At 45.9% G+C, this 24,332-nt stretch overlaps 1 protein-coding gene across 5 annotated transcripts in view; it reads right to left on the minus strand.

Annotated features, from left to right (window-relative positions):
* IMMP1L (inner mitochondrial membrane peptidase subunit 1) overlaps positions 1-24,332 on the minus strand; it is a 231,369-nt gene that overhangs the window by 98,525 nt on the left and 108,512 nt on the right. For all 5 annotated transcript variants that reach the window (XM_086955824.1, XM_086955826.1, XM_086955825.1 and 2 more), the window contains one exon: positions 8,590-8,716. In XM_086955824.1, the coding sequence (XP_086811950.1) occupies positions 8,590-8,716 (127 nt within the window). The remainder of the gene's footprint in view (positions 1-8,589; positions 8,717-24,332) is intronic.

A 24,332-nucleotide genomic window follows, 5' to 3' on the forward strand; every position in this document is an offset into this window, starting at 1 on the left:
AACAGGGGTCCTATAAGATCCATTCCCACTCTAGAGAAAGGAACATCAATCAATGGTAAGGGTTGGAGGGGAACTCTTGGGGGTCGATACCGGCTAGTCTTTTGGCATACCGGGCATTCCCTACAGTATCTTTTAATTTCGGCATACACTCCAGGCCAATAAAACTTCTCTAGAATAGCTTCCCCCGTTTTCTCGTCACTGAAGTGCCCTCCCAGTAAATGACTATGGGCCAAAAAGAGTACCTTCTCTCTAAATAGTCCTGGAATGATTAACTGGGCATTTTTCTGAGGACCCCCTTTTCTATACAGCAGTCCATTCTTTATGAAAAAATAAGGACCTACTTGTAATGGATCCTCGTTGGGAAGAGCCCGACCCCATGCATCTTGGAGAACCGGATCTTCCTGTTGAGCGGCCCGGAATTCTCTGTCGGTCTCCCAGGGGTGGGTTTCCGGTTGTGCAGGACAAGCCAAGGAATATTCCCTTCTCTCTTTTTTCTTTTGGGTTTTGGACTTCAAAGGTTTTCCTGACTGTTCGATAGCAGGGGAGACTCCGGAAAAAGGTGCTTCAGCCCACCACTTCTTTAGGGAGTCCGTGGTATCCTGTAACAGGTGAGGCAGACCACTATAATCACTGCCTAATATCGCTTCTTCAGGAAGATTTGGAACCAGACCAACAGTCAAAGAGCTACCACTATTACTGGGGTGTTGTACATATACTTTGGCGGTTGGATAACATTTCGTGTCTCCGTGGACACACTTGATAGCTACAGTTCCTGTCACCGGTTCCGGGGAGTGAGGGAGATCTTGAGGTCTTAATACGCTATGTCTGCATCCTGTATCAGCAAGTGCCATCATTTTGTGTCCATTGATTTGTACAGGACAATGAAAGGGCGGGGGAGCGGACTCAGCACTGAAACACACATAGTTTTTAGCCACACCTATTTGCATCGGCTCTTCTTTTTGGGGGCATATACGAGCGATATGACCGTACCCTCCACAATGATAACACTGTGGACCGGGAGGTGGCGCTCTCGGCATCACTGGATAGGGCATTGGAGGTATCGTCTCCGGTTTACGAGTTACAGGTGAAGGTCTTGGTGGCCGTACCTGGTTGCCATGACTCGGCCTGGCAGGATGTTCTTCTTTTGCTCGTTGAGATTCTTGTGCTCGGTTGTACGCACTAGCAATTTCGACTGCGGTGTCAAGAGTAAGTCGGGCGTGTTGCCGAACCCACTTTTGTGTAGCAGGGTGTAGGGAGGTAAGGAATTGTTCCAAATAAATTTTGGCCATTATCTCGTCTTTACTGGACGTGGCTGGCTTTAGCCAACGGTTAGCCAAATCTTTTATCCGGAAGGACAACGCCCGGGGATTCTCTTGTGGACCCTCCTTAGCTTGACAAAGACGAAGTCTATACGTCTCATCGTCAATTCCAAGCCGTTCTAGTATACAAGTCTTAATATCGTCGTATGGGGTCGTACCCTGGATGTTTGCCTGTTGATACGCTGCTTGTAACTCCCCAGTGAGCAGGGGACCAAGGTAATGACCCCACCGGTCAGCGGGCCATGCGGCGGCCTGAGCCAAGCGTTCAAAGTTTGTGAAGAAGAAGTCTGGGTCTTCTCCAGCTACGTATTTCTGTAGTACAACAGAGGGAAGAGAGGCTAGCGGTTTTTGTTGGCCCATGACTGTTGCAAGTTTTTCAAGAGTCTTATCCTGAGCAGTGCCCTGGCCTTTTAGAACATCATACAATTGTCCTCGGTCGTCTTCTGCGGTTTTCAAGAATTGTTCCATCAGTTTTCCTAGGTGTTCCTGGCCCTCCGCCAGTTGTTTGACCGCGGCCTCCATGCTTCCGGACGATCCCACTTCTGACACCACCTGTGGAACGGGATTTAGGGCGGGCCGGAATAACAGGCGTGGAGGCCGTATGAAGTGCGCTATGATTAGCGAAAACTTTATTGTTCACATAAATGAAACATAGGTCGTGGAATGAAAGGGTCCAGGGTCGTAGAGATGAGGTATCCGGGATCCGGGAGGGTTCCGTGGGGGTGGTTGCGGCTGGGCTGTGGTCGTCTTTGCGTCGTCGTGTAGAAGTGGTGAGTCCCTCGGAGGAAAAAGAGAACGAAAACAGGGCGGTTAGTTCAGAGGTAACAAAACTTCTCTCAGTTCTATCACCAGCACCTGGGTCGTGAATGGAAGGGATGGGATAGGACGTGACGGGGTTGCGGGAAGAGGTGAAAGGGTAGGGGTGAGCGTAGGCGTGAACGAGACGGGAAATAGTGCGAAGTACTATACAGGGTCGGTGCACGTTTATACAGTGAAAGTGCTTCAGGGCGCTATTTACACTATGTACACATCTACCAGTGGAAATAGGGGAAAATGGTAACGAGTTACTCACATGCCCCGCCGTAACTCTCCTGTGAGTTACGGCCGCTCTCCAGCCACCTCCTGAGGACGCCACCAGTCCTCACACCAAACGTCTTCCTCGTCTGCTTCTTCGTTCCGGTCCTTCGGTCCTTCCGCTGCTGGTTCTCCGGGGTCTGCTAACTCCTGCCACGAGCTCGCTGTTGGGAACCCCGAGTCGTTTGGGTCGTCGGCTTTTCTACTCTCTTGCCTGTATCCGGTTGAAGGACTTCCGAGGTTAGGCGGGTTCACTTCCGGTCCTTCGCTAGTGACCCAACTTCCGGGGTCATGGAGGGACGTTTCCAATCTGTCCCGATTCAGAGTTATCGGTGGACCCTGTGGGAAGACAGAGAGAGGAGTAGTTCCGGAGGGGTAAGAGTCCATAGCGCTCCGTTGTGCCCCCGATGTAGGGACCAACCCTTCACAATCACCAACTGCGCAGACACCATTGCTCCACTGGAGAACCCCCAGGCAAGACCGGCAACAGGAAAACCACATGGTTCACAGACACCCTCAAAGAATCAAAGAAATCCTGCTGAACTCCCACTGGCGCCACGAACGAACAACAGAAAACATGACAGCTCTCAAGAACGCCACTCGCAAACACCACCAGCTGATCCGCACCGCCAAAAGGACATCGTTCAAAGAGCGGCTGGACAACAACACACACAACAGCAAGGAACTCTTCAGCATTGTAAAAGAGCTCTTCAACCCCAGCGCCAGCAACAATGACATCACACCGTCGCAAGACCTCTGCAACTTCCTCGCCATGTTCTTCTACAGCAAAATCGCCGATATACACGACAGTTTCGGCGCCCAGACTCCGCCTCCACTCACCAAACCAACGCCCCCCACCACCACCCTCAGCACCTGGACCCCATCAGCACTGAAGACACAACCAACGTCATGAACACCATCCACTTTGGCTCTCCCTCTGACCCATGCCCTCACCACATCTTCAACAAAGCAAACACCATCATAGCACCCCATCTCCGGAACGTCATAAACAACTCCTTTACGTCCGCCACCTTCCCAGAGAGCTGGAAGCACGCAGAGATCAACACCCTTCTGAAGAAACCCTCAGCGGACCCTAAAGACCTTAAGAACTTCCGCCCCATCTCTCTACTTCTCTTTCCAGCAAAAGTCATCGAGAAGACTGTCAATAAACAGCTGATTGCATTCCTAGAGGCAAACAACTCCCTCGACTCATCCCAGTCCGGATTTCGAGCCAACCACAGCACCGAGACTGCCCTCATCGCAGCCACCGACGACATCAGGACCCTGCTTGACAACGGGGAAACAACCGCTCTCATCCTCCTAGACCTCTCAGCCGCCTTTGATACCGTCTGCCACCGCACCCTAAAAACCCGCCTCCACGACACTGGGATCCAAGGAAAGGCCCTGGATTGGTCACCTCGTTCCTCTCCAACAGAACCCAGAGAGTCCCCCTCCTTCCCTTCTGCTCCGCGGCTACCGAGATCACCTGCGGCGTATCCCAAGGCTCCTCGCTCAGCCCAACCCTCTTCAATATCTACATGAGCTCCCTAGCCGCCATCGCACGCAAACACAACCTCAACATCATCTCCTACGCCGACGACACCCAGCTGATACTCTTCCTCACCAAGTACCCAGCCACGGCCAAAACCAACCTCCAGGAAGGAATGAAAGACGTAGCGGAATGGATGAAGCTCAGTTGTCTGAAACTGAACTCAGGCAAGACAGAGGTCCTCATCCTCAGACAATCCCCATCTGCCTGGGACGACTCCTGGTGGCCCACAGCGTTGGGCACTGCACCGACACCCACGTACCACGCACGCAACTTAGGATTCATCCTGGACTCCTCACTCTCGATGACCAAACAAGTCAACGTTATCCCATCCTCATGCTTCAACACCCTGCGCATGCTCCGAAAAATCTTCCGGTGGATCCCCACCGAAACCAGAAAGACGGTCACCCAGGCCCTTGTCACCAGCCGACTGGACTAAAGGAACGCCCTATATGCAGGAACCACAGCCAAACTTCAGAAACGACTTCAGCGCATACAGAACGCCTCCGCACGACTCATCCTCGACATCCCTCGCCACAGCCACATATCTGCCCACCTAAGAAACCTGCACTGGCTCCCCGTCAACAAAAGGATCACGTTCAGGCTCCTCACCCATACACACAAAGCGATCCACGACATGGGCCCCGAATACCTCAACAACCGCCTCCCCTTCTACACTCAGACCCGCCAGCTCCCCTCCGCCAGCCTCGCCACCGTCCCACGGATTCGCAGAACCACCACCGGAGGAAGATCGTTCTCCTACCTGCCCGCCAAGATATGGAACTCCCTCCCCGCACACCTACGAATGACCCAGGACCACCTCACCTTCAGGAAACCCCTCAAGACCTGGCTATTCGAGCAGTAGCAGGACCCCCCTCCCTTCAGCACCTTGAAACCCTCACAGGTGAGTAGCGCGCTCTATAAATGTACTGATTGATTGATTGACTGCAGCTTTGCAAACTTCCAGGGAGAGAGGTCTAGTTTCTTCAGTGTACAGATCCTGCGCTCATCACCAGTTGTTGCGTTCTCCCCAGTCTGTGAGCCTGCAAATCAGGAACCACACAGGAAGATCTGGATGCGAGTCTTTATTCCTCACCATACAATCTCACTCTCTTCTCCAATTACGTTGTGATCATTATAACCACACCTTAACACCTCCCAACAAGATACGCATTTTCTTAACTGAGTTCGCCCAGTACCATAAGAGTCCTAGCACACACAGTCTCACAACACTACAGTTTTCTTTGTTCTCCGATTCTGGGCTTTGTTTGTACAGTCATTTCAACTTGTTCTATGAGCAGGAGTGCACTGCTACTAAAACAGGCTGAACTGACCACTGTAAAAAAAGCATAAAATCACCTAACGATGTTGCTTAGCAACAGGAAAAAAAATTGGGTTTGAGCAGCTTTATTCCTATGCTGCGGTTTATAGATTCCCATGGGAAGGTCTGCAGGCTGCAAGGGAAGGTCTGCCAGCCCACCATTGGGATGTACATTGAGAACCACTCCTTAGAAGATATTTGCCTGAGATGAATTTCCAGCAGTTTCACTAATCTTTGACAAAATTATAAATAAACATTTTCAATAAGTACATGTAAAGTCTAACATTGCAGTGAAGGCATAGTAACTTTAGAATTTTGTCAGTCTTCTTACAGGCAGCCACAGTAAAAAAAAGCTGGCTCATAAGCGTGCCATATACCAACCTGAGAGATTCACTGAGCAACATTATAAATGTACATTAACTTCGAAAAATGTAATTATTGTACGGTTCTGAATCTACTTGCCCTGAAGGTGTTCCTTTCAGAGCAGCAAAGGCTGCCATTAGTCAACCTTTACCCACTGGCCCCAGTAGAGATGGAACAATTTTCAGGTTGGGGGTGCTGGCATCAATATTACACCATTGAACTCCAAGATAGTGAAAAATCCAAGCATCACACCAAGAACAAGTGTGGCAATGGAAGACCACTAAGTTTGCACAGACATTAAGTTTCCGCAAATATTTATCATTTACACATCACCAAGTAAAGTGTCTTGCTTTGTTTTGATCCTATTACATTTTTTGTTTCCACCATACTGCAGAATTACAAAAGAATGTGCTTCATTTGTACTTTCTTAACTGCTGATACTTTGACTTATTAGTACAGTTCATTTACAGGTATTTGAATTGCGTTGTGTATATGAAAGAAATTGACATCCTACAGCTTTTCATTTCACACCAGTAAGAATGCTGCATAATTCACTTTCCAAAATCCACTCACTCTGCAGTCAGAGAAAGAAAAGTGAACACCAATCTCCATGTTAAAAAAATAAGGACCATTTTCACAGAAGATTTCGCCTGGCATTTGACCTCGGTGGTAAGGTTAAAAAAAAGATAAAACAAATTAAAGACCTTTTATATGCTCTTTCACCTTCTGGGGTCGAGCATGGTTATTTTTGGGGGTGCTGCAGCTCTCCCAACAACCCTACTTTCGACACTGATAACTGGCCCCATTAAAGCTGGGGAATCCCGTTGTGTGGAGTTGGTTTGAACAATTTTGAAAGGACAGATCTTGATTTTTAGTGTGCCATTGGATGCCATTCATAAAGAGTTCTCTATACGTTGCAAATTATTTGCCTATAGTTGCAAATACATTTCCTTGTCGGCAAAGGATCTTATAGGATCCAACAGATGCTGCTTTATGCAAACATGAAAACTTGTCCCACGGGGAAGGTGCCAATGAGGGTGAATGTTAACTTTGATGCGGCTAGACAGATTAGAATGAAATGTGAGTGTAGTTACCATCACATCCATGATATTGTAGTATGTGAGTTGCTTTTTGCATTGATAAAAAAAATGTATATATCAACTGAACTGTTGTGTAATGTTACTGGGTGAAAACATGCTTTAATTCCAAAGGTAACACTCATAAATGTTAACTGTTTTACGGTGCATTCCACAAAGTAAACAAACTATAATACATTTAGATTACCAAAATACTGAAATATTAAAGTAGGTAGTTTGGTTTTCATGGTCCTCCTGAAAGACAAACTTGAGATGTGTAACATTTAAGGGCAGTTAAATCAGAGCCTAAATCTCCAGAACAAATCTAGACATTTTACTGTTTCTTTGAGCATCCAAGTGGTGACAGTTGTGCCAAAAATGCCTGCGGAGAAAGTTTAATTGTGTTTAACCTCTTCGGTGCGTCGGCCTTACCCGGCCGTCTGACATCACGGTGGGCGTGTGCGGAAGACAGCTGGCTCCGCCGCGAAGAGGCTAATATGGAAATGTATTAACTGTGTGTTGTACAGGAATATTAGTGCTTATGTCCGGGTGTCACAAAGTACACAAAAAAAAAACCCACAAAAAAGTGATGGATGGAATGCCTGAATTAAAAGCACTGTTGTTAACACTATAGATTTAACAATGGCAGCCGCCACATACAAAAGGTGGTGAGGCGGGACGAGGGGGCGTGGAGGAAAGGGGGGGGGGGCGACAGACTTTAATAATAATTTTTAAAAAAAATAAAAAGTTAAACTTATCTGCTGCTGGTTGCCTCCAGCATCATGCCTCTGTGCTGGGTCGTCCGTGCACCAGCAGATACTGGGACTACGTCACAGATTCCCTGGGGATTGGCCTGAGCGGGCAGAAAAGACGCTCTGCTCAGGTCAAGGAGTCGGTGGGAGTTCTCTAACCTGGCTGTTCAATACAGCTGGGTTAGAGAAACCTAGGTGCGCATGTGAGTTTGGCTGGCCCGAGACGGGAGGACAAACACAAATCCTGACTTAGAGAGTGCACATTGCACTCCTCCCCCCTCTCATGCCCCAGAACCACATCTTCCTGCACACGCTGGCTGAGCCAGCTGCTTAAAAATTATGAAATATTGCGTTATTTTTTTGCTGATGGCTTTGAGCCAGTGGGGCGACGCTCCTCCGCCATTGTGGAGGAGCTGCCCCAGAGATTTAAAGGAAAATACCAAAGTGATAAACAAGCACTGCAATTTGTGAAAGACAGAGTGCTCATGATAACAACATTTTTCTCAAAACAGCCACACAAAACCACTTGCTCATTCTCGTCTAGTCAAACAGCAAGGGAATGGAAGACCTCCCAAGCGTCCATGATTTCGGGAAGGCAAATATACAACTCGATGAGCCCTGGTGTGAATCACTAAAGGATGTACAGCTGTTACAAGGCCATCCCAAAAATCTTCTTCCTCCTGGTATCTTTGCCTTCCTACCTCCTGTTAGTGTGTATGTAATATGGCCCTCCAAATTACATTCCCGACCTCGGTCAACTTCTTTGCTTTCTCTTACAAGAGTAGCCCTATCCTGCAATCATTATCTGAGTGTGTTTTCCCACTCAGCAATTTGGAGAACAATCTGTGTTGCATTTGCCAAGTCAACACTTTAGTACACATATTCAATTACAAAAATATAAACATTTTAGAAATGAATTTAATATTAAATTAATGACTGTTGTGATTTTTCCAGTAAAAAACGCCAATGTCGGACAATAAACTGTATGTTTTACTTAGAGCAAAAGTAAAAAACAAATGATCATTAACAGGATGGTAATAAGTACATATTTTAAGTCAACTACGTAACTAAGGAATCATATCTGACATATATTTTTACACGCACATGAAACAAAGTTCACACAAAACATACTTACATAGCTGTCCCTTTTAAAGAGATCTGAAGGACCACTGGTGCACACTTTGTCTCCTTCCAGACCAATTACTCTTTTACAGATATTTGTTTTTGGATCATTTGGACTTTTTGCAATTACAATATCACCTCTGTGGAAACAATCAGTACACATATATTGTTATAATTATTACTTGTACATACATTAAAATGACAAGCAGAACCGTGAAGATGATCTAGATTCTGAAGCCATATTCCTTAAGGCACATGATAAATATTGCTTCTCCATGATATTTAACCTTTTTTATATCCTCTTAAGTATATAAATACACTGTTTGTGGCATGCCTGCAAAGTAGTATGATTACAAGATCTGTAATGGAGGAAAATCAAGGTTATTTCTTCAGTTGTAGCTTTGTCATCCAGAACCTTGCCATCGGATCGGGTTCTTCTGTCTGGAGAATTTATTGCATATTTTATGCCTTAATTCAGAATTTACTGGAGCACAAACCAGTGAATTAACAATGAAGCATCAAATGTAAATTCGAACATTGAAATGTTGAGAGCTCTACTGCAGACAATGGAATAGCTAAGGGATTATAATGGCTGGTATAAGCCCGGAGCGCCAACATTTCACACGTTTGTCTTCATGTTTCTCACTTTAAAAAGAATATTCTAACCTCAGTGGGTTCGGGCTATACTGGTTGTTAAAGGCCCTCTCCATTGGTATAGGCCCTTGCCTACGACTCGGGCCTACAACTCGGGTCTAGAGCCTTTTCGCAAATGGTATAGTACTTGGCAGCGGGCTATAAGGCTATATTATAAAACTGGAATGTTGAGCACTACACTACAGATAATGGAGGATAATGGAGTGGTTGGGGGCTAATAATGTCTAGTGAAGACCTTTTGAGTCAACATTCCACCGCTTGTGTTTCTGATTCTCTCCTGTTCATTTAGAACATTTTCCCTGAATGGGTGTAATGTTATAATAGTTTTCTAGTCCTTTGGCCTTCAGGTATCCTGATTGTTGATTGTCATAGATCTTCAACAGTGGCTTTGATTGTCTTTTACAAACCAAAATAGCCCCCAGCAGTGGTCTATAAGTCTATATTAATTGCAAAACGGGAAAGTTTTTAAGGTTCACACAAAATCTATTTTCAGTTTAAATTGCCTATATTCAAATGTTGCCTACTTCATTAAGCAAAAACAGTACTATTTAAACTATGGTTCCTTCCTGCTTTGTTTTAAACTAGATATTACCCCAGGTTTTAAGCATAACTGCTTATGCTTAACTGCTTATGCTTATCCAGGTTTTAAGCATAACTGCGTCAATTCAATACATGTCCTAATTCAAGTACCTTATTGGACCTCTACTATATTTCTTACTAACCTAGTCACAGTATCAAGATCCTTTCTAACTCTTTCATAAAGGAAATATTTGCATTAGATAATTTCTCCCTTGTGAGGAGGTTCACATTGATTTATCATTTAGTCAATAAGAATACGACAATGCTTTCTGCAAAGTTACAAAGCAGACATTTTCTGTCATTTAAACATGTAATCTACAACAAATGCCCATAACACACACATGTATATATACGCCCCTATTTACACCTCTCTGCACCGGAGCCCCCTGGCGCATACTGAAGGTTCCTGGTGGGTTAGTTTGCCCACATGGACCCCCAGTATGCAAGGGGACTTAATCCCCCAATTTAGAACGCGCTACGGGGCGTGTTTGCACAGTGGTGAAGGTAGGGGGCGGGGCTTGAGGTGATATGTGTGCAAACATGTCCTGTGGCGCGTTTTAAGTTGGGGAATTCATTCTTCTTCAATCCAGATGTCCCCTAGGGGCCAAGAGTGTTGTAAAAAGGGGAGTTGCCCTTTGAACACCTCTCTGCAACGCAACTCCCCGACGCATACTGGAGGTACCTGGTGGGCTAGTTGGCTCACAGGGGACCTCAGGATTAAAGAGGAATTAATTCCCCAAACTAAAATGTACCACAGGGCGTGTTTGCACACATGTCACCTCAGGCTCCGCCCCCTTCCTTCACTATTGAGAGAAATATTCCTCTAAAATCAGCTGAACCACGAATTCTGATTTACTCACCTGTTATCAGGAGAGACCTCAGTGCTGCATCTTTCAGCCCACTACTGATCCTGAAAAGTAATTCTAACCATACATACAGTAACTTGAATTTCATTCCATAGGCTAACATTTACTGGTTTCACTTGGAAATGTTTCTAAGTGTGGATTTTTGGAACTTAAAAAAATTCCTCAAAAACCAACCTCAGTGCTGCATCTTTCAGCTCACTACTATTCCTGAAAAGTAAATTTAACTGAACTTACCAGTAACTTGAATTTCTTTCCATAGGATATCATTGCCTGCTATACAAAATTTATTTATTTATTTATTTATTTGCATACTTATAACGCGCTGGGAATCGACTCCCTGAGGAGTATCTCCGCGCCTTTTTAGCAGCATCTGAGACCAAGGCCTGCTCTAACAATATTAAGTGAAGACTTAGTGGGATTAATAGTTGAACAAGAAAGTTTTTAATTTTTTCCTAAAAGGAAAGTGTTCCTTACAGGTTCTAATGTCATAAGGAAGATCGTTCCAAAACTTTGGTCCAGCTACAGACAGAGCCCTTCCACCTTGTCTGGTCTTACAAAACCTGGGGACACATAACAGCTCTTGATTACCAGATCTCAGAGTTCTAGCAGGGATGTAAGGGACAAATTTTTTTGTTAGATAGTCAGGACCTTTACCAATGAGACATTTATGGATGATGCAGCACGTTTTAAACAAGACTCTCTGTTTCACAGTGAGCCAATGTAGTTGATTCAGTAATGGTTTCGAGGGTGTACGTGCTGGGGCATTCAAAACCAAGCGTGCTGCCGTGTTCTGCACAACTTGGAGTTTGTTAATGATGCCCTCATTGGCGGCTAACAGCAGCCCGTTACAGTAGTCCAGTCTGCTCAACACAAGCGACTGAACTAGCGTTTTCCTGGTGGAGTCAGGTAACAGGGGGAAAACCCTTCGGAGAAGACCAATCACATGGAAACAGGAGCCTACCACTTGATTGGTATGATGTTTAAAAGCGAGCTCCTGATCCAGTTTGACCCCGAGATCTTTTACCACCTCTTTGGGTACGGGGACTGGGCCAAGGTCTTGAGGCCACCAGTCGGGAGTCCACAATCTTTTGGCCTCTCCAAAAAGCATTACCTCAGTCTTTGAGACGTTACACTGAAGGAAATTTGCTGCCATCCATTGGGCCACCTCTTTCATCCCCTGGGCAAAGGAGCTGCGTACCTCAGGAGTCTAAATAGGAGAATAAATTAAAAAAAAAAAAAAAAAAAATATATATATATATATATATATATATATATATATATATATATATATCTATATAACAATTTCAATATTTGGTAAAAAAACAAATTATATTTATATTAAAAATATGTAATGTAATTTAAAAAATAAAATATCTAAAAATAAATACTTTAAAACAATGTAGTAAATTAGTATAAAAATATAACAATTAATACATTTAAAAATTATCATTTACAAAACCTTTGAAATTCACTGAAAAAAACATAGGTTTCAGCCATGTTTTAGTTAGGAATTAGCATTTAAAAAAACCTCAGAAATTCACTGAAAAAACCATAGGTTACACACGTTATAGTTAGCTGATTTCACTCATACAAAACCCTTGAAATTCCCCCGTTATAGTTAGTTCAGCTAACTATAACTCGCGCGCCCGCAATGCACTGCTGATGACGTCACATATTACATCACTCATGACATGGTCAGTGACATCACTCATGACATCACTGATGACATCTCAAATGGTTCAAGCCACTGAGAGCATTATCTCCGTAGGAGTAGCCGGCAGGTGTCTCAATTGCTGTACTGTGTACTCCCTAAGTCAGGGCATACCGGGTGCATTGTGGGAGATGAATAAATGCCCGCTATTATCCTGTAACACCCAGAGGCAAAGTAAAGGACTCCACCTGTAGAGCAGCAAGTCACATTTACGCTCTTGACTTCATCTTCCAGAATGCATGCTGTAACAAAAACTAATTATGTATTTAACTATCGTTGACAAGATATGAAGTTTTTTAACAGATGCATTCATTAGGTCAAGCTCATCACCAAGGATAGTTTTCACATTCACATGTTGTAGCTCTATAGACATGTATGAAGGATACAATATTCAGGTAGCACAGGATAGGCGATTTAACCCAGATAATGCAACACGTTTTTTCAACATGGGTTATCTAACATGCATGCGAAATCCATGACAACAGGCATGATTATAAGTGAGTCAGCAGGGGCCCGGAATATTTAGATTCAACATTGGGGAAGTATATTAATACCAGCTCTAAAAAAAGAGAGTTGGTATACTAGTATTGGGAATTCAAGCCAATACCAACAAACACAATGCCAGCATTATTTTGCACAAACATTTTTATGCAAATTGAACCTCTGTTTTTACCTTCATTTAAACCTGTATTTAAACATGGATTTTAACGTGTGTGTTAACGTACTTTTACTATTGGTTATGCAATCGGGTATACCAAATGTCAATGAACTACAAATGTTTCTATGTCTATGTGTACAATGTCATGTGAACAAGGCTCGGACGAGCAGAAACGTTATGGCGACATTGCGAAATAAATGAAAAATTGTGCTAACTTTATGGTCCGTGTCTGTTGTTGGAGAGCCGATTCTCCATGGAAAATGCAGAAAGCAGAATATATATATATATATATATATATATATATATATATATATATATATATATATAAATAACCTACTGGTGGTCGCCAGTAGGTAGTTATAATTAGGATCTACTTTCCATAGGAAATCCGCAACATTCTATTGGGAATAACTTTGGCGCCGGTGGACAAATCTTTGCGAATTTCTCAAACTTCGTGGCCCGCTCCGCTCCTTCCCTGAAAATGTGGGGGGGGGGGATTCGTCAAGCGGGGGCCGAGATAAAAGGGGGGTCCCAAAACGTGTTTTTCCCATGTTAATTTCCAAAGGGTGGTCGGCCTCACTTTTAGTCCGAACGGCTGAATGGATTTCCACCAAACTTGGCAAAATTGTAGGGACTGGTAGCCCGATGTGCCTTTGCTATGTCTCAAGATATGTGCTCCAGTGGATTTTGAGTAATTTAGGTTCAAAAAATATATATATATATATATATCTATGGCAGCACCCCGGGACGCGCACCGGGGACTGCTCTGGGCGCGCCACACGAGGTGCGCACGGAAAGCTGATTGGCTCTCGGGTGTCTGTAAACATTAGAAACAGTCCGGAGCGGCCGCCATCTTGTGTCTCCGTAGGATCGAGACACAAGAGGTGGCAAAAACAAAGGGGGAATTGACCATAAGGGGGCAGGGTAGACCCCCCCTGACCCCTAGGTTTGATGTGGGGGATATAAAAGGGCCCCGCGGTGCAAAATAATATATTTTTTTTTGATTTGCGCGGGGGGAGCGCCCGGTACGCGCACCGGGGAGCGGGCCATTGGGAAAGAAGAATGACAGAGTTATTAAAAAATGTAGCCTTTTTTTTATAAATTGGAGGTAGTTCTAAAAAGAACTGATTTTTTTCTTCTTTTTGTTTTATATTTTTTTGTGTTTTTGGAGCATTTTGTACTTTTTTTGGCTTTTATGAACTATTTTATATATTTTTTGGTATTTTTATGGGGATAAACGAAAAAACAGGAAATTGAAAATGGCTCAACTGGAGCAGAAAAAAAAATAAGAAAAAATTAGGGTTTTTTGGGGCATTTGTGGTTGTCCCCAGCAAGAACGATGAGCTTTATGCTCAGTTCACCATAGGAGATGGTCTTACCACAATGTATGCATGTTATACGGAAATCCGCAAACCGTGGCTGAATGCAAGGGATCGTCTCCCTTGCCTCTGGTCCCGTTGGAGTGGGTTGATTTCTTTGGGAGGTGGAGCTTGAAGATTGGGGAAGGTTACTGGCCAGTTCCCTCATCTCTGCAGCAGAATAGTTTATTGGATGCCTGCGCTGCATGTGGCGAATCATGGTGTTGTTTCCGAAAGAGTATTTCTTATTAGGGTTTCCCCTGGAAAGTTCCACGCCACAGATTAGGCAAGTCACCTTGGCCGCATTTACTTTTTTCTTTCCCTCTGGGATCGAAAAAAACTCCCATACGATGTGTGGTTTTGGCTGGTATGGGGTATTGTGTTCTTGCAGCCATCTTCTCCTCTCCTCCTCCTCCTCCTCCTCTTGTTGACCACCAATGTAATCTTGTGGTGGTCCTCTTGGTGGTTGTGGTGGTGGTGGTGGTGCAGATGCTTCAGCTGCTGCTGCTATTGAAGCCATTTCAAAGTACAAAATATACTTGAAAGATTGCCAAACAGGTCTTCCTAAGTCAAAGGACAAAGTCAGAATAAGGAAAAAAGGTGGGGTCTTTCATCATTTGGAAAAAAAAAAGGCCTGAACCAATGAGAAGTGTTATTTTCAGGTCACAAGACCAGGGATTTCATCATTATGAACCCAAAACTGTTCTGCACCAATAAAAAGTGTTTTTTTCAGGTCACATGACCGACGTGACGTATCGCGTAGCCGTGTCCACGTGATACGCACGGCGTAAGCGCACCCGGAAGCACTCGAGCGAATACGATCGCACAACGTAAACATGTGACGCGCTTACCAATGAGAACATGTTTACGTCACATGTTTATGTCACATGTTTACGTTGTGCGATCGTATTCGCTCGAGTGCTTCCGGGTGCGCTTACGCCGTGCGTATCACGTGGACACGGCTACGCGATACGTCACGATGATGTTTTCGTTCGCGGCAATAGCGCTAACGGTACGCTCTCCGGAGCGCGCCCTGGGGCGCTTCAAAAGACTACGCTTTCCGGGGCGCTCACCGGGGCGCGCCCCAGGGTAAAAAAAAATATATATATATATATATATATATATATATATATATACACATAAAAAATTTTTTTTAAATACAAATAAAATATAGGATTCATTCTTTTTCAAAAATATTACATTTTATAGCTATAGACATTTGCTATTAACAACATTTTTAAATTCAAAGAAAAAATATAGGTTTGGGGCCTTATATATAGTTAGGAATTAGCATTTAAAAAACCTATGAAATTCACTGAAAAAACCATAGGTTTCACATCCGTTATAGTTAGGAATTAGCATTTAAAAAACCTATGAAATTCACTGAAAAAACCATAGGTTTCACACCAGTTATAGTTAGCCGGAAATTTTACTGACATAAAACCATTGAAATTCCCACGTTATAGTTAGTTGGACTCACTATAACTTGCGCGTGTAATGCACTGCTGATGACGTCACATATTACGTCACTCATGACATGGTCAGTGACATCACTCATGACATCACTGATGACACCATCCAGTGAATGTGTACCTTTCTGAAAAATAAATATTTTTTATATATGTATATGTAAAGGAATGGAAGAATACATGTTTAAATAAGTGTCTTAATGGATGTTTTTAAAAAAATAATTGATTGGTTAACTGGCTTATTAAGTGTATTTTAGTCAATACATATATTATTCACCTCGGAGCGATATACTTTTTCAGCTCTTTTAAGGTAACAACTACCATTCGGCTGATTGTTTGGTATGTTCAGAAGTATGGGTATATTGCAACACTGGATAATTGATTACACCTTAATTTTTTAGGTGTTGATACATTTCTTGGGATATGAAGTGAACTTATTTCACACAGTCCCTACTCAAGGGTAAGCAGTACTGCCCCTTACTCTTATTGTATTAGAGAGATCCAATTTTTACACAACCTGTTGCAACAGCCTTATTTTAATCTCCTTCCCCTGGGGTCACTCAACAAGCCCCTGGTTGTCCCTTTCTTCTAGTCCTGATGAAGACTCGCACGGCAAAGGTCCAACTAGCCTACAGGCCTTAAGACGAGTCGAAACGTCGACGCCCTTGTTTTTTCCTTACCTGGAGCTTATTTCACTATAATTATCTGCATATACTATTGGAACAATATGTCCATTTTTGTTTGAATACTTCTATAAACGTGTGCATTACTTTGGTGGCCAGGTCAACTAGGACGGTGACTAGTCCAACCGATCCTTTGTATATAAATACTGTAAAGATTTTATGTCACTATTCTTATGATCCTTTTCTCTACTTTCCATTCACTCAACACACCCTAATCACCTATTTTTTCATGTTGCACGCCTACTCTGGGGCAAACTATGCACTCTTGAATGACAAAAGAGTATTTATATTTTATTATCTAGATGCAATGAAGGATTAGTTACTTACCTGTAATCCTAGTTCTCTTCCAGGGGTATCCTCATCAAAGTCATAAGCATTAGAATATTCCCGCCCATGTGCGGGACCCCGGAAACACTATATTATATGTGCCCCACATATAAATACACATATATATATAAATAATATATATATAAAAACAAGCAATAGCAGCCAAATCACATTAGAGCTGAAATATGCTGTGAAGAATTTCCACCATACATGAATAATAAGCATTAGAAACAGGAGAAAACAACACCAAAGTTTGTTTAGGAATTGTTTTAATGCTCAGAAAGCAGTATAAATTCTCAGAACTCACTGGAAGCATAGGAAGCGCCCAGGCTGCATTGCAAACACACAGTCTAACAAGACTGAAAAGCTAACCTGTAGCTAAATAACAAAAAACTGACACTGTGCCTTTAAGGCACTCATGACCCCCTGAATCCCATCATGCCTCAGGAGTGGCAGTTAGGTCAGTTGTTCTTTTCGGAGACTGAAAACCAAACCCAATAACACATAGGTTAACAATATCTCCTTATTAAAGAGTATCCTTTGCCCGGGGAGGCGGGAGGGTTGCTTATGACTTTGATGAGGATACCCCTGGAAGAGAACTAGGATTACAGGTAAGTAACTAATCCTTCTCTTCCAGGGGATCCTCATCAATAGTCATAAGCATTAGAATAGAATAGCGAGCCTCTCCTCATCCCTGCGGGCAAAGGAAAGATAAGACAGAAATCTCATCAATAAGCGTGAATAGACAAAATAGACTACCCAAACAGATTCCTCAAGGAGGCTTGCCCTACTTGAGTGTCAGTCCTGGAATCAGAGTCGAGGCAGTAATGCCTCGTAAAGGTATGCACTGATTTCCAGGTCGCGGCCTTGCATATTTCCGACATGGGAACGTCATGCAAGAAAGCCACTGTAGCCGCCTTCCCTCTAGTGGAATGCGCTTTTGGAGACATCAACAAAGGTTTTCCTGCTAGTTGATAGGCCAACTTAATGCAAGAGACAAATCACCTGGAAATGGACCTCTTTGCCGCTGGAAAGCCAGTTCTCATTGCACCATAGTTCACAAACAGTTGGTCCGTTTTCCTAATCCCTTTAGTCTTTTCCAAATAAAACTTCAGCACTCTTTTAAGATCTAAGGAGTGAAGTGTCCGCTCGGCCGGGGTCGTCGGATTTGGAAAAAAAGAAGGGAGGGAAATAGACTGATTTATATGAAAATCAGAGATGACCTTAGGCAAGAAAGAAGGGTGAGCCCTTAGAACTACCCTGTTATGGTGGAATACCGTATAAGGTTCCTTTGCACAGAGCGCCTGTATCTCACTGATTCTGCGTGCAGAGGTAATTGCCACCAAAAAAGCTGCCTTCCAAGAGAGATGTTGTAAGGAAGCCTTGTGGATGGGCTCGAAAGGTGGAGACATTAACCGAGATAGAACCAGGTTTAATTCCCACGGAGGCGAAGGATTCCGCACAGGGGGATACACTTTCTTCAAACCCTGAAGGAAATCCTTGACCACCGGAACCTGAAAGAAAGACACCTGGTCAGGGGACTCCCTATAGGCCACAATAGCTGACAAATGTACTCTAATGGAAGCATACTTCAAACCAGCTTTTGCGAGGGAAAGGAGGTATGGTAAGATGACGTCCTCCTGCCCTTTAATAGGATCCAAATGATGATCCCTACACCACAAGTAAAACCTTTTCCACTTGAAGGCATAGGATGCTCTCGTGGACGGCCTCTTAGCCTCCCTCAAAATGCTCATGCAGTCTGGAGGCAGGTTCAAATGTCCGTATTGCAGGACCTCAGGAGCCATGCTGTTAGGTTCAATGATGGGAGGTTGGGATGCATTATCCTCCCGTTCATTTTGCTCAACAGGTCTGGTCTGCAAGGGAGTCGTTTGTGTGGACACACAGACAGATGTAGAAGGTCCGGATACCACCACTGCCGAGGCCAGTCTGGAGCAATCAGGATCATCTCCGTGTTCGTCCTGAGGAGCTTGGAAACCACCCTCGGGATCAGAGCTAGGGGAGGAAACGCGTACGCGAACATCCCTGCCCAATCCAACAGAAGAGCGTTCCCCTGCGTCCCCGGCCTGTGGAACCTGGACGCGAAGGCGTGGCACTTGGCGTTTTCGTCGTCTCCAAACAAGTCTATGGACGGACGTCCCCAGCAACGAAAAAGCTCTTTCACCACTTCGTCGTTTAGCACCCAGTCTGGCTGATCTTCGAAGTGCCTGCTGAGTGCGTCTGCTTTGACGTTCAACTCGCCCGGAAGATGCACCGCCACCACTGTGAGACCTCGAGCGAGGAGCCAATGCCATATTGTCTGAGCCTCTCGAGACAGTGGGCGAGATTTTGTGCCTCCTTGTTTGTTCAGATAGAACATGGTTGTTGTATTGTCCGTCTGAACCAGGACCGAGTTGGAGGTGATCGCTGGCAGGAAAGCTTTGAGAGCCTGGAATACCGCTCTGTGTTCCAGCATGTTGATGTGGTATGTCTGCTCCTGTGCAGACCACCGGCCTTGAATCTGAAGCGGACCCATGTGTGCTCCCCAGCCGTGCAGGGAGGCATCTGTCTCTATAGATTGGGACGGAATGGGCTGATGAAACGGCACTCCCACCATCACATTGTGTCTCCGAGTCCACCATCTGATGGACTCTTTTGTCGCCTGGGAAAGATGGATACGGTCCTCCCAACGACCTGTTGCCTGGTCCCACTGATCCTCCAGGGTCTGTTGCAGAGGACGCATTCTCAGCCTGGCGTGTGGGATGAGAAAAATGCAGGACGCCATGGAACCCAGCAGAGACGCCACCTGTCGCGCCGTTGGAGGCCGAGACTCTAGCAGAATCCCGCATTTCAGGTTCATGGAAGAAAATCTCTCCTCCGAAGGAAACGCTCTTCCCACGCTTGTGTCCAGAACGGAGCCTAGGTAGTGGATGGATTGCGTAGGCCGCAGGACTGACTTCTCCAGGTTCACATGGAGGCCGAGCCTGTGAAGCTGTTGCAGGCACAGATGCAGATCTTGCGTTACCCGTACCGGAGATGGACCCTTCAGGAGCCAGTCGTCCAGATATGGGTAAACGAAGAGACCCTTCTTGTGAAGAAAAGCCGCCACCACTGCCATGCATTTGGTGAAGACTCGTGGTGCGGACTTGAGACCGAAGGGTAACACCTTGTACTGGTAGTGTTTGTGTCCCACGACAAACCTCAGGTACTTTCGATGTTGCTGCGCAATCGGGATATGAAAGTACGCATCTTGTAGATCCACCGAACACATCCAACCTCCGGCTTGTAGATGAGGACATATTTTGTGAAGCGCCAACATGCGGAACTTTTCCTTGACGATAACCTTGTTTAGGAGTCGTAGGTCGAGTATGGGTCTGAACTTGTCCTCCTGATCTTTTTTGGGGACAAGGAAATATCTGGAGTAAACTCCTTTGCCTCTTGGAGCGCGAGGAACTTCTTCTATCGCTCTTTTCTGCAGCAGGATTGTTACCTCTCGTCGGAGCAAGCTCAGTTGGTGAGGGCAAGAGCTCTTCGGAGGGATGCTCTTTCGAAGAGCACGGAAACGTATCCTGTATCCATTTCGCAGTATATTCAGCACCCACTGATCTCTTGTGATGCTGACCCACTCTGCCAGGTGTTGTGAAGCACTTCCTCCCACTGGAGTGGGCAACGGCGTCAGAGGAAGCCACTGTTCAGGCCTTTCCTCCTTTCGTGGTGTTGGAGGACTGCTGGTGGCCCCCTCTGCCCCTGCTGGGCTTACCACGAAACTGGGGTTTTCCCTGAGCTTTGTTCTGGGACCACTGAGGGGTTTGAACCCTCTGTTGGGCCCCTCTCCCCCTGTTGGACTTGAAGCGGCGCTTGAATTCCTTTTTCTTCTCCAAGCCCACCGCCTTCACCGTGTCCAGCTCAGTCTTCATTCGGGTCATCTCTTCGTCCGCGTGTTCCCCAAGAGAGCGGAACCCGAAAAGGGGAGATTTAGAATCCGATGCTGAGCATCCGGATTTAGACCTGTAAGGCGCAACCAGGCCGATCTTCTGGCACAAACTCCATGGGAATAGGAATGAGCCGAAAGCACCGCCCCATCCGCGGCCGTGCTGATCATCTGGTTAGCCACCAGACACCCCTCCGTAACAGTTTCCTCAAAGTCCTGCTGGTCCTCTTTCGGCAGCTTGGCTTTGAATCTTTCCATCGAGTCCCATAAGGCTCTGTCATACCGACCCAGGAGCGCAGCTGCACTGGCGACCTTAAGAGTGGAAGCAGCAGAGTTGCAAACCTTCCGACCCCAGGAGTCTTGGGTCTTGCTGTCCTTATCTGGGGGGACTGAAGATGAACCAGCAACCGCATGTGTCTTCCTCGCCGCTGCCACGATGACAGAGTCCGCCGGAGGGTCAGACTTCACAAACACCGGGTCAGAAGCCGCCGGTTTGTACTTCTTGGTAATGCGTGCTGGCACTGCTCTGATTGCTGCTGGGGTTAGGAAAACTTCCTTGACAGGGTCCATAATCCCCGGAACCAAAGGCAGCAGAGGTCTGGAGATGGCCTTTTTGTGCAAGGTTTCGAAAATGACTGTCGTCGTCACTTGAGGGACAGACATTTCGATGTTCAGTTTAAGCGCACCTCTCTGCAGAACGTCCAGGTACGTGCCAATATCATCCACTGGGGAGGACCTGGACGTTGGACTGTCCGTCAAAGTCGGTGAGTAGTCCCTCTTGGACGATCTGGTAGATGAAGTGGAGGAGGTAGACGGAGTACGTCTATGTCGATGGTGAGAACTGCGTCTCCGCTCCCGCGACCTCCCGGAGCGCTCCTCCCGTCTAGGAGAGCGAGACCTGACCCGATCTCTTGTCCGATGTCCTCTTCTAGGGGATCGGGACGCCCTGGGGGATTTGGTCGGCGACCGCACAGGAGATCTGCCCCGGGGAGGGACAGAGTTCTTCCGACCTTCCAGTCTAGGATCCTTTGCAGGCGATTTAGATCTTCCCCGACCATCCCGTCTAGCGTCCCTTGTAGGCGAACGGGACCTCCTTGGCGCTTTGGTGGGCAGCGTCACAGGCGTTTAGCGCCTGGGAGGGGTACGCTTGTCCATCTCCTCCACCAGGTTTTGGAGAGGTGACCTGTGGTGTGGGCTGGCATACTCCTGCATACGCCTGGTAGGCCCATCGTCTCTCCAATGGTCCAAGGACCTGTACCATCTAGGTGACAGTCTGATGCGCCCCGCTGAAGGATCTGGACGACGTTCAGGAGTCCTGTGTATAGGGCTTCTGGATCTTGAATGTGCAGTAGAGGAGCCCGAGGACCGATAAGATGAATGGTGAGAAGCAGATTCTGTCACCATGATCGTATCCGAGTGCCTCGACGTCGAGCGCTCACTTCTCGCAGCCGACCGCTTCTGAGGAGTCGGAGGATCAAACAAACAATCCCGACCTCGAATGTCCATGAGAGTGTTCGTAGTCTCTCGATGTCGAGCGGCGATGAGCAACCGCCGATGGAGCTTTCTGCCTCGACGTCGAACGGCGGTGTCCGGTCGTCGACGGGGACCTCAGCCTCGACGTCGAACGACTATGTCCTGTCGCCGACGGAGGCTTCTCTCTCGACGTCGAACGGTCTCGCCCTGTCGTCGACGGAGCTTTCTGCCTCGACGTCGAACGGCGATGGTCAGTCGCTGACGTAGAGCCATGTCTCGACATCGAATGCCTGTGCGACGACGGCAGAGGGGTATTGGGCACCCTCGACGCCGAGCGCTGCTGCCGCACCGACGGAGACCGCGTCCTCCGCCACTGTCGACGGCGGAGGAGTCACCCTTCTCGACGCCGGTCGTCGCCTGGTTGACGGCGGCGAGGTGACGTCCCTCGACGCCGGTCGTCGCCTGGTTGACAACGGCGGAGGAGTAATGGATCTCGACGCCGACCGTCGCCTGGTTGACGGTGGCGGAGTAGCCTTCCTCGACGCCGATCGCCGCCCGGTTGACGACGGCGGAGGGGATTTCGACGACGGCGCCGGTGCCTTCGATGTCATCGACGTACCTGGTCTTCCTCCTGACGGCGAGCCCGCCGTCGACGGCAGCTTCTCAGAGGAAAATCCCACTTGTGGATCTTTTCTCAGCGCCGAGCTCGACGCTGAAGTAGAAGGGTGTGAAGACTTCTTCTTTGAAGAGGAATGGGTCTTCTTGGAGCCCTTCTTCACTGGAGATCTCCCTCTCGAAGCTCTGTGAGCCAGGCCATAAATTCGAATTCTCTCCCTGTCCTTGAGAGTCCTTCCTGACAGGTTCTCACAATGAGGACAGGTGTCTGGATCATGGTCTTCAGGCAGGCAAACGATACAGACCTTGTGGCTGTCTGTCTTGGCCTTCTTGCTGTTACAAGAAGGACATTTATCAAAGAGTGAAGGCATTTTCAGAGTAAAATGCCCTCCAAACTGCTCAAAACAAGCAGTATCTTACTTGACCAGATGTAAGACGTCGAAGTAAGAGCAAAGGTTGTCAAAAAGAAGCAATTTTTCTGTAAAAAAAACAGAAAATTAGTGGAGCTGTGTAACCAGGGTCCTTCACTGAAGGAGTCGGAAAGAACAACTGACCTAACTGCCACTCCTGAGGCATGATGGGATTCAGGGGGTCATGAGTGCCTTAAAGGCACAGTGTCAGTTTTTTGTTATTTAGCTACAGGTTAGCTTTTCAGTCTTGTTAGACTGTGTGTTTGCAATGCAGCCTGGGAGCTTCCTATGCTTCCAGTGAGTTCTGAGAATTTCTACTGCTTTCTGAGCATTAAAACAATTCCTAAACAAACTTTGGTGTTGTTTTCTCCTGTTTCTAATGCTTATTATTCATGTATGGTGGAAATTCTTCACAGCATATTTCAGCTCTAATGTGATTTGGCTGCTATTGCTTGTTTTTATATATATATTATTTATATATATATGTGTATTTATATGTGGGGCACATATAATATAGTGTTTCCGGGGTCCCCCACATGGGCGGGAATATTCTAATGCTTATGACTTTGATGAGGATACCCCTGGAAGAGAATTAAATTTTTCTCTATTTTTATATTCAAGTCTGTTGCAATTTCTCTCTTTTCCTTGACTGAGATATTGAGTTTGTTGGAGCAGAAATCAGGAAAATGCTCTATAACTTGGTTTAATTGACAACTATGTACTGATTTAGCTCTAGGAAGTAAAGGTCTAGGACCACTGTTTTCTATACCCAGGTCCGTGACTATTGGGTTACCCCATTTTTGCTAATGGAAAAATGTGTACAGCAACAGTTAAGCCCACACATCTCCAACTTCCATCTTCCATATGACTTGCAATCTGGTTTCAGACCTGGGCACAGCACGGAAACCACACTCCTCCACATTGTCGATGATGCCCTTCAAGCCCTTGACCAAGGCAAAACCTGCCTCTTGATCCTCCTTGACCTATCCTCTGCTTTTGACACGATTAACCACGAAATTCTCCTG

This window comes from Lissotriton vulgaris, chromosome 2_1, assembly GCF_964263255.1.
Source record: "Lissotriton vulgaris chromosome 2_1, aLisVul1.2, whole genome shotgun sequence".
Classification (NCBI taxonomy): Eukaryota; Metazoa; Chordata; class Amphibia; order Caudata; family Salamandridae; genus Lissotriton; species Lissotriton vulgaris.